At 34.5% G+C, this 19665-nt stretch overlaps 3 protein-coding genes across 5 annotated transcripts; all 3 read left to right on the top strand.

The window, feature by feature from the left end:
• Positions 1-3076: 3076 nt before the first annotated feature.
• Positions 3077-6361, top strand: LOC132176307 (uncharacterized). Of its 2 annotated transcripts, none has more exons than XM_059588473.2 (7): positions 3077-3151; positions 4873-5042; positions 5263-5432; positions 5513-5635; positions 5734-5755; positions 5846-5938; positions 6163-6361. In XM_059588473.2, exons 2-7 carry the CDS (start codon positions 4925-4927, stop codon positions 6201-6203), a joined length of 567 nt encoding a protein of 188 aa, XP_059444456.2. In that variant the 5' UTR covers positions 3077-3151; positions 4873-4924; the 3' UTR covers positions 6204-6361. The 2 variants fall into 2 exon arrangements, with proteins under 2 accessions (XP_059444456.2, XP_059444455.2); XM_059588472.2 differs by having other exon boundaries at positions 3116-3258.
• Positions 6362-10033: 3672 nt separating this feature from the next.
• Positions 10034-14565, top strand: LOC132175569 (uncharacterized). Its single transcript, XM_059587544.2, has 7 exons — positions 10034-10147; positions 11253-11703; positions 11997-12166; positions 12246-12326; positions 12419-12494; positions 12606-12698; positions 14027-14565. Exons 2-7 carry the CDS (start codon positions 11313-11315, stop codon positions 14323-14325), a joined length of 1110 nt encoding a protein of 369 aa, XP_059443527.2. The 5' UTR covers positions 10034-10147; positions 11253-11312; the 3' UTR covers positions 14326-14565.
• A 513-nt stretch (positions 14566-15078) lies between these two features.
• On the top strand, positions 15079-19356 carry LOC132176296 (Class I peptide chain release factor). Of its 2 annotated transcripts, none has more exons than XM_088515048.1 (8): positions 15079-15431; positions 16649-16708; positions 16857-16939; positions 17400-17464; positions 17546-17579; positions 18479-18549; positions 18749-18883; positions 18965-19356. In XM_088515048.1, exons 1-7 carry the CDS (start codon positions 15164-15166, stop codon positions 18837-18839), a joined length of 672 nt encoding a protein of 223 aa, XP_088371174.1. In that variant the 5' UTR covers positions 15079-15163; the 3' UTR covers positions 18840-18883; positions 18965-19356. The 2 variants fall into 2 exon arrangements, with proteins under 2 accessions (XP_088371174.1, XP_059444445.2); XM_059588462.2 differs by having other exon boundaries at positions 15080-15431; positions 18998-19356.
• Positions 19357-19665: the final 309 nt, after the last annotated feature.

Here is a 19665-nt window from a genome sequence, read left to right as displayed (position 1 = left end):
CAATTTTATTATTATTATTTTTTTCTCTAATGGAATAATCATTCCGTGTACCAAATGTAATCTAAGGATCCGTTTGGTACACAAAATAGCTATTCTATTAAAAAAAATGAGTAGTTTTATTGAGAATGAAAGAAGGTGAAATGGATTAGACTTGAAATAGCAATTTATATGGAAATTTAGGGAATAGCTATTCCAAGTGTTAGAATATATGATAAGGATAAAATTCTAGTCATATACTTTAAAACTAAGGCGAATATATTCTATCTTCTTCCATTCTTTATAAAATCTATTTTTTTTTTTTTAATTGAATGACCAATTCTGCATATCAAACGAACTCTAAAAGATTAGATCAACAAATTCCAATATCCAAAGAGAAATGCTATACTTTCCTCCTTTTTTTTTTTTTTTTTTTTTTTTTTTTTTTTTTTTTCTTTCTAAAAGTTGGTTTCCAAGTGATGTGTCGTCATTTTTCAAAATAATAGATCTCTTCCATGATGACACATTATTTGGGAATCAACTTTTGAATTTTTTTTTTTTTGATAAGTGTAGCACTTCTCATTTCCAAATAGAAAACAATTAAAAACAAAATCCCAAACAACGACAAAGGAGTTAACTTTAAGATTGTAGCAGCCATCATAATTCTAACAAAACTTTTTATTTTTTTTAAAAGTACCAAAGTTAGCCTGTGAATTATTGATCAAAAGGCATTGGTGCTGACACCCATTAATCCACACTAATAATAGGTCAATAGCATCTAATCTTATGTTAACGTTGTCGACCCTAAATAAAAATAAAAGATTAAAAGTAAGCACTATTAAGGCCAACCAACAAGTCGACGTTGATAATAGATCAATAGCATCGACTTTTATGTCAACGCTATTAACCCTAAATAAAAAATAAAAACATCAGTGTCGACCGAAAAGTTGACACTATTGACATATTATCAGCATCAACACCCACTAGTCGACGCTGATAATAGGTCAGTACGTATAGCGTCTACTTTTATGTGAACGTTGTTGACACTACATAAAAGAAAATAAATTAAAATATATATATCATAATAATAATGTAATTTAATATAACAATAAATACCATATTATTTATATAGACAAATAATATAATTATATTAGTTTGTTTTATTAAATTTAAATTTAAAACTAAAAAATATCATCCAAATATATGTAAAAAAAAAAATACTATTTGCTGTGATATTATGTTAAATTACTAATTATTTAAATAACTTAAACCAATAAAAAAACAATGAATTTATTCATTTAAATTATACGTAATAAAAATTTATGAAAACAAGACACATGAATGGCATTTTTGAGCCTAACAAGGGAAATAAGGGATGTTTGATAGCCACAAACTTTTGCATGAATTCATCTTTCGGCATGAATCATGATTATGAATGACTCAACAATAATCATTATTTAATTGATAAAAGCACTTTCATGCATGGAACTACAACATGCACACACCCATATAAACCATGCACTTCTTTCTAAAAAACTTCAAGCACATCAATCGATCACCAAGTCATATATATAAGGCCAACTAATTACCATGAGTGATTGTAATTGTTCTTTTGCTGCTAAATTATGGTTAATTTATAGGTCGTTAAATTAGGCACCGGCATATTTTATGCTATCGCAACAAGTTTTTGTTGAGATGGTTGTGATGGTGGAGAGTATGTCGGCACCTATTTTAACGACCAACATGGTTGGAAGGCCGTATGTAAGTGCCTTAGGATTGAGGTAGATAATCTTGGCTGGTCGATGATTGGATAATCTTCCCCCCTCCCCTCCCCCCCCCCCCAAAACAAGTGTGGAGTACTGTTCGTAAGAGTAGCACTTGTCTCTCATGACCACTTTCATTGTTCAAAGTAATGGGTATGAATGAGAAGAGGTGTTAGGCCGTTCATGATCTCTTCTGCTAATTTTCTTATAACAAAATAAGCAGCACCGTAAATGAAATCATCCAATTATCGATCGACTCGAGAGTTATGACAGACTACAACAGTCAGCAGATAGCCAAATACATGTAGCATTTTTTTTTATTATTTATTGGTTTTTCTTTATGTCATCAAATGGCGGGTAGTAGCTTAAGAGGAATGATAGGGACCCAACTTTTTTGCCCAACAAAAGTCCAACTTTTGCCTTATTTATTTTTTAAAAATAAAATAAAATAAAAAATGAAAAAAATGTTTAAAGCAACCCTATCTATTTTTTGTCTTTCTTTTATTTGGTATTTTAAAAAAAATGAAAAATGGTATTTTTTTCATAATAATGTCATTTTTTTTAAGAAAATGTCATTATTATGAAGAAAAATACTATTTTTCATTTTAAAAAAAATACTAAATAAAAGAAAGGCAAAAAATAGATAGGGTTGCTTCAAACATTTTTTCCATTTTTCATTTTGGTTTTTTTAGAAAAAAAATAAAAGGTAAAAGTTAGACTTTTGTTGGGCAAAAAAGTTGGGCATTTAGCATTTCTCGTAGCTTAATAGGTCAAATGGATTCTCTCCATTTCCTTTGAAAAGGAGAGGAACCGGCGTGGCAAAACAAGAAGATGTAATAATTTTAAAAAAATTGAAAAGATTTTTACCCTCTTCCCTTGATAGGTATGTGGTTGTATGAATAGATTTTTATTTTTATTTTATTTATTTTTACAAGCGTAACACTTTCTCATATCCAAATAGAAACAGAATCCCAAACAACGTTTTAACTTTAAGATTATAGCAGCAGATATGTGGAATAAACTATTGTAATGAAATTGAATATTCATTCTTTAATTTGTTTGATAAGGATCTATTCATAAGAATAGTAATTTTGGTGAAAATCACTAATTTTTTACACATAAAAATATTTATTTTTTTTAAAAATAAAATAGAATTCTCTCTAATTCAAATAAATTAATAAAAAAATATTTTTATCTTTTTATTTTTTTATTTTTTGAGAAGATAAAAATATAGTTCCAATGTAACTATCTAGATGAATCCTAATTCTAAAAAAATTGATAGGAATAGCTTCCTATCCTGTCAGATTAAATGATTCGTTTTAGTTTGCCATAAAAGCCCTCAGCCTCTCTATATTCCAGCGGAAGTAAACCGTTCGTGTTCCTCAAACTGCAACTCGTCCGTCTTCCAACAGGTATCTCTCTCCTTCTCTTCTATCTCTCATCTCTCGCCCTCTCTCTCTATTTCTATCTCTGCTCACCCTCTCTGTCTTCCTCAAACTGCAATCCGTCTTCCAACCAGGTATCTCTCTCCATCTCTTGTATCTCTCATCTCTCGCCCCCTCACTATTTCTATCTCTCATCCCTCTCTCTCTGTTTTCCGTTTTTTATTTTGTACTGCAGTTTGTGTTTCTGTTTTTTTTATAAGGGTTTCTGTGATTTACCACGTGAATCCTTGCTGGTCTGTGAAAAAAAAAATATTTTGATTATGGGTTTATGAATGGCTGAAAAAAAAAAAGTTCCTACATTTTCCACAACAATTACTGGCGGGACAGTACGTGTCGGACGGTACTGTGTTGCTAATTCTGGTCCTTTTTGTTGGATTATGTTAGGTTTTCGGTCTTGACGATAGTTGTTTTGAGAAGTTTTCGCTTTTAAAGGGTTTGGGTTGGTGTTTATGGTTTTGTTTATGAGTGCCTTAGAGCATTCCCAATGGAGGAACCATCTAGGGCTTCTAGTTTCTTGTAGAGTGAGAGGCCACGTCGTACACGAAGACCCACGTTGTAGAAGTAGACGTGGGAGTAGAGAGAAGTGGGAGAGGAGTTGTCCCATGAGCAGAGGAGGACTGGTGCAAGTATAAAAGCCGTTTGGTCAATTCCTCTGTTTTCGCTTCATAAAACAGAGTGGGTTGCCGTGGGCTATGTGCATGGCTGTAGTGTATTTGGGTTATGTCTAAATTTAGTGTTCTGTATGTAATGGGTAGTTGAGTAAAAGTTGTGTGTCGTGTGTTGTAGAATCTCAACTGTGGTTTAATTCCCACCCGGGTGAGTTCTATTGTGTATTGTCATCCTACTTTCATTGAGTTCTTATCTTATAAATTGACTTCTCTGATTGGGACCCATCATAGAGATTGTAACTTCTAAGGTGGGCATGTCTTGTTTTGTAATCTCTGTTATGCTTCGTTTGATGGTATTTTTGGTTGGTGAGAAAATTTGAAAGGGTATAATCATACGTTGCTAGCGAAAATTAGAGACATTTTATAGGGGTGAAATTTCTACACGCATAACATGTTCTTTTGATATTCCTTGATCTTAATGTATTTTTTAGTTATCTGGTGGACATAACTTGTGTCTATGATTATGGAAACGTCTTATTTTTTGTTCTGCACTTTTCTGGTTCTTTGGTGATTTTTGAATTTGCATTTGTCGCAACATATATGTCTTCTACCGATTGAAACGTAGATTCTGTGCTTGAGTTTGATTTGTTGTTGCATACGGTGATTCATGGATGGTAATATTGATCATCATGGTGTTAGGCTCCTTTTCTTGAGACGTTGATTGAGTGGAACTTAATGTAAAAAGTTTTGAATCTTTGATGGTTGAGAATCTTTAGTGTAGATCATGCTTGCTATAGTTCCAAAATTTCAATCTTGCTCATCAGTTATAGTGAAACTAGTTCGTGGAGAAGTTGTTAGGACCACCTGCAGACAACCGGGTGGATTTTGGATTTTTTAGTAGGATAGTTGAAATTTATTTATAATATGCTGTATGATGCTTTAGTTGTTGGTAAAATATCCTCGTCGATGGTCATTTTGGTAAGAAGTTATCAAACAGAATTTCTAGCCATATTTTTTTGTTGTCATTGTTTGATATAATGGTCGTCTAATTGGTTCTAATGCTGAATCTCATGGTTGCAGCATATATTTTGCTTTGCATACTAAGCTTTGGCGGGTTCATAGCACTTAGAAAATGCAGGGAGGCAAAAAAAAAGTTACAAATAAAGAAAAGAAAGAAACGCCTTGGAATCATGGTAGGTCAAGTAGAACTAGTAAAGCTGTTGTGGAGTATCGTGAAGATAAAGTTGAAGGTAAAGTGCATCTTTTAACTGGTTGTAATGCTATTTTTTTTTTTCCTAAGAACTATATAGGAAAATGGAAAGACCCTCAAAAAGTGCACATCATATTACTAAGTGAACTGCTTCCTACCTTGTGTTTGAAGACCCATTGTAATCCTATGTTTTGATTGTTATTGTTGGGATCCAACCTCAAAAAGTGCTGTACATTTTTTCCCCTCTTGCTTGATTGCAGAGAAAAAGAGCAAGCATGAGCAGTACAGAAATGACTACAGCAAGTCGAATGGAATAAAGTTGCAACATCAAGCTCGCAATTTCACTTTTCACAAGTCCTCTGTCACTTATGGCAATGCCGATGGATCATATATATCTTCATCCACAACTAGAATGACAGGGAGTGATGGAGTAAGTGATCTTTTAAGGTTGATAACATGTTCAATTTGTAGATTGGTTCTGTTTCTTAATTTGACTTTGTTGTGGAGCAGGCGACCTTCTTAGAAAGCAAAAAAGCTTATACTGCTACAAGGCAAGGAAAACGCAAAAGCTCTGATACTGCTACAACTACGAGGCAAGTAAAACACAAGATATCTCGGGGACTTGATAATAAGGTATTTATTGCTTTACTTTTTAGTCTGAGCTTTCTGTGTTATTGGTGTTTTTCTTTGCGATGTTGATATTGTACTTATGATGATGACATATTTTGTAGGGCCATTCCAATGTGAATAAAGGTATGTAGGCATAGTATATTTTTTGGGGTATATTTTTTTTTTGCACATAAAGGAGAAGTAACCAAAAGCTCTGGATTGGAAAATTTTCAGGTGAAGCAAATGAGCTTCTTCGGTTTGAACAATCATGGAAAGGAAATGATACACGTAGCTGGTCTGAGAATTTTAGTGGCTATGATAATATTGGTAGGTGTCTCTTTTGCTATATGCGTTGACAATATTAGTAGGATTTATGATAACATCCATCATTAAAAAATTATGCATTGTGATAGTTGCTTTACAAGCAATAGAGGTGAAATTTTACAAGGAAAATGTACCTCACATCACACACAACAAAGTTTAGAATGGTTAGAATATTTTTTCTAACTACTTAGCCGTAACACACATATCCCGTTGTAACAATTTTACAGATGTCGCCGGGGAGGAATATTACGATGATTATTATCCGTGAGGTTGGCCAGAGGCGTCAACTTTTGAAGTGCTAACTTTTGATAAGTCAGTTTTAGATGTTAATTTGCAGCATGTGGCATCTTTTGGAGTTGTATTGTAAAAATGATATGGTTTTAAGTTATGACTTGTGAATATCTATGAAATATGGTTTCAGTATTAGTGCTCTGGTATGTTTTATGAGTGAGATTATGGTTTTAAAAAGAAAAAGAACAATTATACTCGGAATCTTCTGCTGCAAGTGTTGGATAAAAGTAGTAGCGATGCATATTCATAAAAGTGAGATATCTTCTTGCCTTTCTTGCCTCTCTCTTACACGTGCTGCCCTCTTCCTTTACCAAGAGGTGCTCTCTTCCTTTACCAAGAGCTGCTCTCTCACCTCAGTTATGATTCACACATCTCCTTCAATTTATGGGCAAATTTATGATTCACACATCTCCTTCAATTTATGGGCAAAGGACAAAGTAGGACTAAATGATGAGATCCATAAATGAAGGGATGGTTCACCACACCAAAGGACTAAAGTGCCTTCAAGTTTCAATAAAGTTGCCGCATGCTCATTAATGAGCACCAAAAAGTGGTCTTCTCATTTTCACAGCCACAAGAGCTTCCTTCAAAGCTTATAGAAGAAGCTCAATGGCAGCAACTTAAGAGACAAAGCCACGTGAGAGAGCAAATAAGTCTGTAAATTAAGATTATTTAAAAGGCATTCATAATGATTGTGGCCGCATTTTAGATCTGTGAAATAGGAATACGGTGTTCTCTCATTTATTTTAGATAGAAGAATATTTAATTAATAGTTAAGATCTTTTCATAAATAGGATATTTATTCTATTAATAAAAAATTAATAATATATATATATAAAATAAAATTATAAAAAATTAAAGGGTAGTTGGCTACCTCGTCAAATCATCCCAGTTGAGGCCTAGACTGCCCATGAGGTTGGTCTGGCCATCCCTGTCTGGCCATTAAGCTATCTGTATTTAAAATGGGGTGGTCTAGTTACTTCCTATGGCCAAGATGGGATGATCGGCTACTTCATATTTTTTTTTAAATTTAAAATATTGTTTTTTAATTATTTTTTTAGTGGGACATGTATTTTATTTGTGACTTTAGAAATTTTTAGAAAAAATCTCAGCATGAACTGAATGATGGAGGAGATGATCATAGTCTTATCAAATACAAGTCATTATCCAACATTAAATTTGAAATTTAAACTGAATAGGAAAATGCCCTAATATGTTTCATTTTCTCTCCTTCTTATATGCATCTTTTGAAGAAACTTAGGCTTGTAAGCTAATTGGTTGCAACATTTTCCCACATGTTATAATTTCTCTATTTTGTAGAGTTCTTCAAATCCTGATAATTCTTTAATTTTCTTTAACTCATCGCGTATCACATACTGATAAATGTTGAGGTGATAAAACACAAATTTTTTAATTTGAAAATAATTGTTAAAATTTAAGAAACTTTATAGGACAAAGTCCTACAAGGATCCTGATCCAATTCTCACTTCAATATTGAGTTCTCACGCAATGAGAAACAAGAACAAAAAAGAAAAGAAAAAAGGTCAAAACATAAATTAAATGGTTCAAGTTAAGCCTATAAATTCTCTCCTACAATCTCATCCCATAAATTTTCATACATGTGTGTCGGAAAAATTTCTTCAAATCCGATCTATAAATTTGTCATATGTTCCTCAACATATGAAAAACATAGAATTTTTTCAATTAGCATGTAAAAAGGACATAATTTTTTAATAGAACTATTAAAAAAACATGTTTTCATGATTCAAAGGACATGTGATTGTTTTATAAGATGAGTTGGAGGACATTTCTATCGACCCAATTTGGAAGAAATTAACTAGGATTGTTGCTAGACCTTTTTGGTGCAACTATTCTATCTTTAAAATAAAAATTAAAAAAAAAATAAAAAAAAAAAAAAGAAAAGAAGAAGAAGAAGAAGAAGTAAGAATTTTATTGAAAACTCAACAAAAAAACCAGAAAGAACTCACAAGCTAGCAACTCTTGAAAAAACAAGACAACTTAAAAGTTAGAAGAAACTTACACAAGCAAGTTCCTACAAAGAGGCAAACTTGGGCAAGTATAACTAAAAGATTACATTAGAAAATTTTAAAGACACAACTAAAGAGTGATTAACGGGAGAATTATGAATAATCTTAAATGATTTAACTTTGATTTTAACCAACTGCTAACCTCCTAGGTAGTCATGATTAGCGGTTTTATGTTTTGAAAAAATCGTTAACCGCCTTTATGTATATTATATTTATACGAGATAAATGTAAAATTGGTTTTTGTAGTGAACTTAAATTACAAATCACTATATGTAGTATAAAAAATAATTTATAAATTCCTATAGTTTGGCTAGATTACAAATCACTCCTTGTGGTAATAAAAATAATTTATAGGTCTTCAAGGTATGCCAAAATAATAGTTTACTTCATGAAATCAATTTCCGTTAAAGAATTAACAAAATCTGTCACTTTGTCACGTTATACTCAATAAAAATGCGACACGTGTTATTATTAATTTCTGACTTTCAAAAATAACAATTAGGATTTTTCACATCATTTTACGACGCTAATTAAGATTACACATCAACCCTCACTCCACATCATATTGCGACAGTAAATTAACCTAATATTACTATAGTAAATTAACTTAAACTCTTATATCCCCAAAAATTTACCCCGTGTGTAATCCTTCCTCATCTTCATTTTCCTCAGCCACTTCACAAAATGCAACCATCAAATTCTAGCAAAATGCTCCCAAATTGTGGCGAGGAAGATGAAAATGAGTGAGGGTTACGCACGAGATAAAATTTTGGGGATATAAGAGATTATGTTAATTTACTGTAGTAATATAACGTGACAAAGTAGCTGATTTTGTTAAGTTATTTAACGGAAATTGATTTTAGGGAGTACATTGTTATTTTGGCTTACTCTGAGGACTTATCAATTATTTTTTATACCACATGAAATAATTTGTAATTTAGGCTAACTACAAAGACCTATAAATATATAAATATACAAAAATACTTGAAACAACGTCATTTTTGTGTTTATATATATATATAAATGATGTCGTATGTAGTAAGGTATTATCATATTACAATATAAAAGACGTTGCTTCGGTTTTTTTTTTTAATTGAACTTTTTAAATTTTTTTTTTTTAAAAAAAAAGCAGTTAGCAGTTATTAAGGTTAGTGAATTTTACTAATTGCCTAGGCGGTTATGGTTAGTGATTATAGCCAATAACTACTAACTGTAACTACCTTTTCATCCCTAGACGATGCATATGGAATCCCCGTTTCTCGCATTATAGGACATAATTGTAGCATCCATCATAATTCTACCAAAAAGTTTTAAATAATAAAAAAAAAACTCCCAAAATGAGAATGTGAATTATTTATTAAAGGGTAATGCTTATTATTTACATCTATTCCTCTCACTTATTTTTACATCGGCCGACATGATGTATTTTAAATGTCTTTTATTTTTATTTTTAAGGGATTAACATAAAAAATAAACACTAAAAGTACACTACATCTGTTGGTATAAAAATTAAAAAGGAGTGTTAATAATAGCAATACTTTATATCAAAATTCCCCAAATTTATCCAAAAAAATAAAATAAAATAAAATAAAAATTCCCCAAATTTCAAGTACAATGCTCTGTTGTTGGGCCTAGGCTCAAGTTCCCAATTCAGGTTGGCCCAATAAGACCTGCTCGGCCTTTTATTTCAACCAATCATTCACAGACACGTACTGTCTTCTAATAATATCACCGTATTTCTTGGCTGTGCTAGAGACTCCCATTTTATTCTCTCTTAGTCGGTGATTTTTCACGCTCTGATAATTTCCTGAGGCGGTTGGGGTTTTCGATTTCGTTCATTCTTCTCCATATTCGTTTCCATTTTCCTTTGAAGGTTCTTTCTTTCTCTCCGTGGGATACTCGCAGGGTTTGATATTCTATTGAAAAATTTACTAATTATATGCATGTTTTGATTTTTAGTTTCATGACTAGAGTCAATGTTAATTAAATAAATGCGTGTTTTTGGCTGTGAAATCGGTGCAAATTCGGAGATCGGTTGGTACCGTATTGCAAATCCTGGCCCTTTTTGTTGGATTATGTTTGGGATTTCGGTTTTGATGATAGTTGTGTTGAGAATTTCTCGTTTTAAAGGGTTTGCGTTGGTGTTTTTTATTTTTTATTTTTTTATTTATTTTTTAATTTTTAATTTTATTATTTTTTTTATAAAGTGCCTAAGTAAACCAGCTAGGGCTTCTGTTTTATGTTCGTGTTAATTTTGTATGGTAGAGATTGTAAGGTGGGCATTTCTTGTTTTGTAATCTCTGCTCTACTACGTTTGATGTTCTTTTGGTTGGTGAGAAAATTTGAAAGGGTATAATCATTCGTTGCTAATGAAAATTGGAGTAAATTAGTCATTTTATAGGGGCGAGATGTCTATGCGCATATCACGTTATTTTGCTATTCCATGTATTTGTTGAGTTATCTGGTGGACAACTTGTATTTCTATGATTATGGATATGTAGATTCTATGCTAGAGTTTGATTTGTTAGGGTGATTCATTGACGTTAATATTGATCATCATGGTGTTAGGTTCCTTTTCTTGAGACGTTGATTGAGTAGAACTTAATGTAGAAACTTTTAAATATTTGATAGTTGAGAATGTTTAGTTTAGATCATGCCTGCTATAGTTCCAAATTTTTTATCTTGCTCATTAGTTATAGTGAAATTAGTTCATGGAGAAGTTGTTAGGACCACAAGGAGGCAACCCGGGGTGGAGTTTTGGAATTTTTAGCGGATTTCTAAATATTTTTTAGTAGGAGTGTTGCAAATTTATTTATAATATGCTGTTTGATTCTGTAGTTGTTGGTAAAATATCCTCGTAGATGGTCATTATGGTAAGAAGTTAGCAGACAGAATTTCTACCCATGTTTTTCTTTTTGGGTTATTGCTCCATATAATTGTCGTTTAATTGGTTCTAATGCTGAATCTCATGGTTGCAGCTTATATTTTGCTTTGCATACTAAGGCTCAAGTTCTTGTGGGGTTCATAGCACTTAGAAAATGCAGGGAGGCAGAGGTGGCGGGGATCCTTTCTTTAATTTTGGCGATCCTTTTGCTAGTTTCGGGGGCTTTGGGGGTAACAGAAGTTTAGTGCCAAGCTTATTTGGAGGGAGGGATCCATTTGATGACCCTTTCTTCACACGCCCATTCGGAGGCATGTTTGAATCAAACTTCTTCGGTTCAAGTGGAAGTCCTTTTATGAATATGCATCCGACTGGATTTCTTGAGCATCAAGCTCCACAGACAGAAAGACCAAGGGGCCCAATTATCGAGGAGTTAAGTTCTGACGATGAAAAAGAAGATACAGATAAAGAAAAGAATGAAAGCCGTAGGAAGCATGGTAGGTCAAGCAGTAAAGCTTTTGTTGAGGATCCGGAAGATGAAGTTGAAGGTAAAGTGCATCTTTTAACTGGTTGTGATACTGTATTTCTCCACCCCCCCCCCCCCCCCGACCCACTAATCTATGTATGGGAAAAGGGAAAACCCCTTCAAGTTCTAACTTTAGAGCACATCAGTGGGCCGCTTTCTACCTGTTAGAAGCATTCCTGGCTAGTCACCCATGCTCTCATCCAGTTGGATCGAGAGTGGAAAGACCACGTTATAATGCTATGTTTTGATTGTTATTGTTGGAGTCCAACCTCAAACAGTGTTATCCTTTTTTTCCTCTCTCTTCCTTAATTGCAGAGAAAAAGAGCAAGCATGTGCAGTACAGAAATGACTACAGCAGGTCGAGTGGGATGCAGTTGCAACCACAAGCTCGTAGTTTCACTTTTCATAGCTCCGCTGTCTCTTATGGCGGTGCCAATGGATCATATTATACTTCGTCCACAACTAGAAGGACAGGGAGTGATGGAGTAAGTGATCTTTAAGGTTGATGACATGTTCGATTTGTAGGTTGATTCTGTTTCTTAATTTGACTTTATTGTGGAACAGGTGACCTTCGAAGAAAGCAAAGAAGCTGATACTGCTACAAGGGAAGCAAAACACAGGATATCTAAGGGACTTCATCATAAGGTATTTATTGCTTAACTTTTTAGTCTCTGCCTTTTGTGTACTTCCACATGTGTTCTTGGTGTTTATCTGTGGGTTGATGACATATTTTGTAGGGCCATTCCATGACAAGGAAGCTTAAGTCAGATGGTAAAGTGGACACAGTGCAGACCTTACACAATCTGAATGAAGGTATGTAGACGTGGTATACTTTTAGGGTGTGTGAGTATACCGAGGTGCACTTAATAAATGTTAGCATGCAAAGGAGAAATAACCAAAAGCTCTGGATTGGAAAATTTTCAGATGAGCTTGCTGGATTTGAACAATCTTGGAAGGGAAGTGCTCAAAAACATATTCCTGGCTGGACTGAGAATGTTTTTGGCTATGACAATATTGGTAGGTGTCTCTTTTGCTATTCAGGAATGTGATACTTTATTGGCTTTGGATTCAAAAATAAAAGAGGCATGTTTTCTCTCAACTAGCTTTTAACCATATATTTTTGCAAATTCAATGGATTCACTATTGGATTTGTGAACTCACGTGGGTCCTATACAAATTCAATGATAGATTCACTACGTATAGCATACCGAGATGGGTGAAAGATGGATGGAGAATGATTTTTATTATTTCTCAAAATACAATATTCTCCTAATTTTTGAATCCTGATCTGCCTAGAAGGATGGAATGCTGCATGTTGTCACTCTAATTATTTGTCTTTTAAATAAAAGACAAGAATTTTTTTTTTTTGTCCTTTAATTGGTCCAGGGAGTGGCTTTCAGTTGTTTAATTCGTCTGTAGCTACATTATGGGTTGCTGTAACTAGAAGTGAGTATGCCAACTAGACGTGTTGGGTCTTGTAGGAACAGAGCATTGCTATTCTGACATTAGTTCAATGAAGAGAATAGCACTGTAATGTTTGTAGCATGTTAGAGCACTAGTAGCAGATGTCCTATATGCTATTTTCTTCCTTATTGTTTAGGAAATTTTTTTTAAAAAAAAACCACAAAAACTTACTCGCATCAGATTCCCTAAATTTAATCAACCCTCAAGGGTTGTTACAGTATTTCCTAATGTGTAGGAACCAAAAGTGGTTTTCTATACATTATTTTAATATAAACATTTCTCTTTCTTCTCTCATCTTTCATCTTTTTGTCTTCAAGTGGAGATTATGTTGAGATTTTGTAAAAAAAGTGGGGTTAGGTAGGGAACTTGTATTTTATAAAGAAATAATATTTTAATGGTATAAAGAAATATAAGGGAAACTATTGTGAAATATATTTTCATAAGGAAGCAAAAAGTAGTTTTGTGCCATAAACTTAGGGAAAATCAAAGGGAAGTTAGTGTTTACATTTACTTTGGCAGTGCATATGCATAGTCCAATCAAATATCATTTGGATTGGTAGGAATAGACTTGCATTTCCTTGTTTGTACAAATGGCTTTATGAATTACTTCTAATTTTGCTAAAGTATTTTCATTGGGAGTTTGAGCCAAGCCGAGTAGAATTCGGTTTAGGAGCTTGTCTCACAAACTTTTTTCAAAGCCAGATATTATGTTTTTCATGTAACATGTACATATTGCAGTAGTTATGCTGCTGAACATTCTAGCTATGGTTTTTGGAACAAATGACATCTCTTCTTCTCTCGATAAAGGTGGATCGTCGGTTCAATCGGTGAATTGTGTTTATAAATTGTTTGAAATCGTACTTGCATTTATTGTGTTGTAGTTGGTGGCAGCAGTGGACAAAACCGTCCGTCCATTAGGGGCGGTTGGGCGCTTCCTTCAACGGAGCATGCCCAGCACTCAGGAAGGGTGATGCCAGATGCGCTTCCTTCAACGGAACGTGCCCAGCACTCGGGAAGGGTGATGCCAGATGCGCTTCCTTCAACAGAACGTGCCCAGCACTCAGGAAGGGTGATGCGGGATGCTAGGGACGGGGCAGGATCTTCTGGCCCAGAGCTCTCAGGGAGGATGAAATCTGATGTCAGAGACGGTAGTAATTCCGGGGGGAAAGGGAGAAATTGAGTTGTACACGAACGAGCTCATTTTGTTGGAACCCTCCCACCTGCTTTCCCTGTATTGTTCTATAGGGTAGTATGGAGGTTCTATTGGAATAGTTCAATAGTGAATGCAAATGATAGAGGATCCTATTCCATTGTTTTTACAAGTGGGATCTGAGATATGATGGCTGCATATTGTCGTTGGCTTTCTAAGGCATCTTATATTGAATGCTAATATATATGCGCTGATTACTGAATTTGTGTAGTCATTTGTTTGATGTATTATGACATTAGAAAAAAAAAAAAAGTATTATGTGAGTTGTTACGTTTTAGTAGCTGATTTCATAAAGTATCATGTAATTTGATATGTTAGTTTGTAAATGCTCAAGTGTTATATGAGTAAACATGATAAGTGTTGTGTAGACCGTTACGTAATACATTGTCAATCACGTGAATTAATACGGTTTCTCATGAAGGTCATCTTAAACAGACTCTCGGGCCTACATCAGCAACTGTCTCTTAAGATAATAAAATGATTCCTCTCTTTGTTCTGCGGTATTTTTTTAAATTGTAATTATCTTTGCAAAATCGTAGTCTGAACGCACCCTTTAGGTATTTTAGCATTTATTTCTAATTATTTGTTTCCACCAGCCATCCAGATCGCCTAACCAGCTTAAAAACATGCCACGTGTGAGGTCATACAGAACACACCAATCAGGATTCATCAGACCAAGCCTCAGTGATTGATTACCGAGTGTTTATATTTTCATAAATCGACGATAATTCACAGCCACGTTATGGTCGTAAATAATTTGAAATCTTCAACAAACGCTCAAAAATTAGGGTTGCACTGAGGGGCCAAAATGGCGGTTCTCAGAACCACAACAAGCGTGATTCTCAGGGGAATCTTTCATCATCCTCTGATTTCCATATCACGATTCAGTGGGGTCAGTGGGACCCTCGGAAACACGCGGCGCGGAATCAGCTTGGGTCGTATCCGATGCGCCGCGTCGGAGTCCGGCGACGGAAGGAAGGTGTCGTCTCGGCTCTCGCAGGTTCAGCAGCTCTTGCAAGAAGCCGAGGAGCGCGCTCTTTCGGCTGACAATCAGCCCGCCCCTAAAATCACGCTCGGTACGAGGAGAAACTATGTGTATTGTCCACACTCTCTGTTTGGTTGCTAAGAAAAGAAATTTTGGAAAATGAATGAATACAAAGAAGAAAAAAGGACGGGTTTTGATTTGTATGTTGGTCTTGCACTAACCCATTAGCTTAAGTTTTTTGGGTTCAGTAAAAGACTGAAAGAGTAATCTCCCAACACTTAAGTATTTGGATATTAGTCTCGAGGTTTCGTGAAGATGTTTGATTCTGGGAAAATAGGAGTAAAAGAAAAAGAAAAAGAAGAAGAAAGGAGTTCTCGGGTTTTTTAGTTTTTGTTCGGAATAGATGAATGGTTCTACTGGAGTTTTTATATGGTTGGTTGATGCTTTCTCTGACTCGTGAAGAACATGTTTGGTTTGTTTGATTAATTGGTTTGAGTTGAGCGGTTATAATGTATGCCAATTTGACGACCAAAGACTCTGGTGACCTTATTAAACCATGCTCTGGTTGTTTTCTAGTTTTTGTATTTTTCAAACTCCCTTTTATCTTAAAGATTTCTCGTGGAGTGTATTTTGGGTGTATATAAATTATTGAGTTTTGCACTGTATTAGAATCCTTTGCTACTGCCCTTAACACAAAGGTTGATATCTTATTTATGGTGGTGGCGTAGAGCATTTTTTTTTTCATATAAAAAATGTAGTTTAATGCGAAAGGTCACTATATAGGACTTAAGTGAATTTTTTGGATATATTCTTGGTGGACATGTGCAGTAGATGATTCTTAGTGATTTGTCTTGCATAGAAACCTTAATTGACTGGCTATTTTCAGCCAAAATTTAGTCAGATTTAGAGACGATCATGAAGTCAGGGTGACTCTCCTATCTTCTCAGCTATTATATTGGCTTGATGATGGTTATAGGATTGTCTTTCTTCTTATATGACTTTGTTCTCTACTTTGAAAGAAAAAAAATGAAAAGAGCAGGGTTTGTTTTCTTGTATTTTTGAAATTCTAAACTGTAGTAAGCCATATGATTGTATCCATTTGTTAGTTCTGTAATTGTTTGTAACTATTCCTGAAAGTTAATTTATTTGAGCTTTTGTACTTAAGATACTGTCATCATGGCAGTGAACATTGTATCATGTTTCGTTTGGTGACCTTTCGATTTGGAACCGAATGTCAATAATATATCCTCCTATATATTCTTTCTTTACATCAAATATCTTATATCTGTCATAAAAATTTTCATTCAGACCGTGTAACTGTTAATTTTGCAAGAAGTGGTGGACCTGGAGGTCAAAATGTCAACAAAGGTTAGTTCACTTCTTCATATGCTCTAGATCAGCATTTAGTTTCTATTTTATTATATCTTCATTATTCTTGTGACTACTTTTCATTTTATATCATCCAATAACGGATGCTGCTACTTATTGCTATTGCTTGTTGAAACTGATCGTACAGTGAACACCAAGGTGGACATGCGCTTCAATGTTAAAGATGCATATTGGCTAAGTGACAGAATAAGGGAGAAGATTATGCAGATGGTGTGTTACTGTTATTTCTTATTACGTGCTTTTTTCTTTTCTTAAAAAGAACATATAATAATAATATTTTCATTGAAAAACGAAAGAAATAATTCACAAGATGGTTGTGATACATCATCTCAAGAAATGATGTACTTATTATGTGTTTGTTAGATAATGGTAATACAATGTTAATTATAGATAATACCATTTTCATGGGAAGGGGGGCACCTTTTCTAGCTGTACTATTAATTGCAAAATACCATTCAATACCATTTTCTAGTGAGATAGTCATTACCATTTAAATGAATGGCTTGATGGTCCTTGGTATCCGTCATTTCTCAATGTTTCCCATTAACTTAAGACTCTCTCTCAATGTCGTCTCTTACTCAATTTTTTTGCCTCCTCCTTGTGATTGCTACTACAGTTTTATTGTCTTGTCTTTCTAGTATCTCCTGGTAATCTTCCTGGTCATGAACAGGAGAAAAATCGAATCAACAAGGATGGAGAGCTTGTAATTTCTTCAACAAAGACTAGAACACAGAAGTCAACTTCTCCCTCCTTTTTATAATCTGTTTTTAAAATACTGTCAAAGGCATTTGGCTTGATTCTACTTTTCTTTTTCAGGGGTAACATTGAAGATGCTTTGGAAAAACTTCAGGTACCATGGAATGCACACTGCATATTTTTGTGTGCAATGGTGAATTTGACAGTTCTTCTAGTCAAAGAATCTACAGTTAGAACTAACCTTGACTCCAGCATTGGATCTATTGTCTTCTGACACGTTTTGAAATGTCTGTGCCCGAGATTGAGTAAACCCTAGTTAGCATGCACATAATTTAAGGTGTGCATCTTTGTGTGACCTCATTTTCATGGTTGAGGCCTTTTGGATTTCATAATGCCATGTTGGAGAGATTGTTGTTAAGGTATGCAGCCAAAATGAAGAGTTTGCAGAGGAAGGTGATGAGTTAGAGATACAGAGGGAAATGGGCTTTATCAACTTTGGCAGTTGGGAATTCTTTTGGGGTTAGTTTGTGGAGACGATTAGTAGTGCCTGGTGTTTTTCAATTGTTTTTCTCGTTTTTGAAGTCATTGATCTGTGGAGGCTAAATTTGTTGACATGACATGTGATGCAGGGCACTGATTTGTTTCCTATAGCTGTAGATTAGAGAGCAACAGTTAGTGGTTAGATGGGTTGCTTGGAAGGGTACTTCATTTTAGCCTAAGATTTATTAGGGCAGAGCAAAATGGAGTGGATTTAGTGGTAGTCCTAATACAAATTTATTGGGCTTCATGTTACTGTGGAGGAAGGATGATGCATGTGGGGCTTTGACTCGTAACAAAACTGTCTTTCCTCCTTTCGCCTCCTTTAAGTAGGGCTTTTGTTTACTTACTACTTCAGTTCTGGCCTTCCTTTTCATTTTTTTTCAATTATCAAATTTTCATGATTTGTACTTAACAAGCCTCTCATTCTCTCACTCTCTCTCTCTCTCTCTCAGTTACACAAAAATCTCATTTGAAACTCTCTCTCACTTACACACAAAATCTTATTTAAAACAGGCAATAATTGATGCTGCATCTTATGTTCCTCCACCTCCTTCAGAAGCGCAAAAGAAGAAAATTGCGAAGATGTAAGAGCTCTAAGCATCTATGTTTCCATTCAACTTTCTTGCTGCCTGCAGCACTACGTGTTTACTTATTATATTGTGTAGTATACATGCAATATTATATTTTGTCTGCAATATTATATTTTGTCTGCAATATTCACTTTGTCCTGTCTTTGATAGAGGCATGGAACTGTCTTTTATATTGGTTTCTGTATTCTTGAAGGGCTGCTATTGGGGAGCAGAAACGCCTTAAGAGCAAGAAGGTGCTTTCAGAAAAGAAGGCATTTAGAAGAAGTCGAAATAGCTGGGACTAGTGAACTACTTTATAACTTTAGTGATCTTGAGATCATATAAATATGTGAGCTCTCATTATCACTCTTGAAATCCAATTATTAATTTGTTTAACTATAATTGGTTACTTAGAATTTATTCTGTGTAGAAATTGATGAAAGGCATTCACTTTTCCATGCAGTTGTGGAAGTGAGCGGGGGGAGGTGGGGTTGCACATCAGTTGAGTGAGGGGAACTAATTGTGGACATTTCGCAGACCCCTTCCAAGACCAGCCTGCTGGAAGGATGTCAAGAGTGCCTCTTACATGGTCTAGGTAAAATTACCAAATGTTTTGCAGAGTAAATAGTCTCTTGATGTAAGATGACTCTGCTTTTATAAGCTTTCCAACTGATATGATTTATACACATTGGGAGTTTGATTTTTCCCATTTGTCTTGTACAAGCCAAAGCCAACAGTTTTTACAGTAAAAATTTTAACAGCTTGGTAAATATTCTGCACGCTTGCTGTTAAGGAGCAGAAACAATGGCCCTGGTTCTTTTTTGCATTGCTTTACTTTTAACACTGCAAGCATCCCTTTTTATGTGCTAGAGGAAGGCTTGAAACTCCTGTGAATGAGGTGATCGAGTTGTTTAGATGGATTGGTTAGGAGATGTTTACTTGTTCATTTTCATGCAAATAATCTATGTACTAGAGAAGACAGGAAACAAAAGAAGAGGGCATTACGAGGGCTTCAGATCACTAAGGAGGATTTGCCATATCAAGGGGTAGAGGAGAAATGAAAATGCTTCCAGACAGGCCGGCTTGCTGGATTTTGATGTGTAAGGCGATAGACTTAATTATACTATTATT

The sequence above is a fragment of the Corylus avellana genome, chromosome 3 (genome assembly GCF_965113065.1).
Source record: "Corylus avellana chromosome 3, dhCorAvel1.hap1.2, whole genome shotgun sequence".
NCBI lineage: Eukaryota > Viridiplantae > Streptophyta > Magnoliopsida > Fagales > Betulaceae > Corylus > Corylus avellana.
This window is presented reverse-complemented; position numbering and strand designations above follow the sequence as displayed.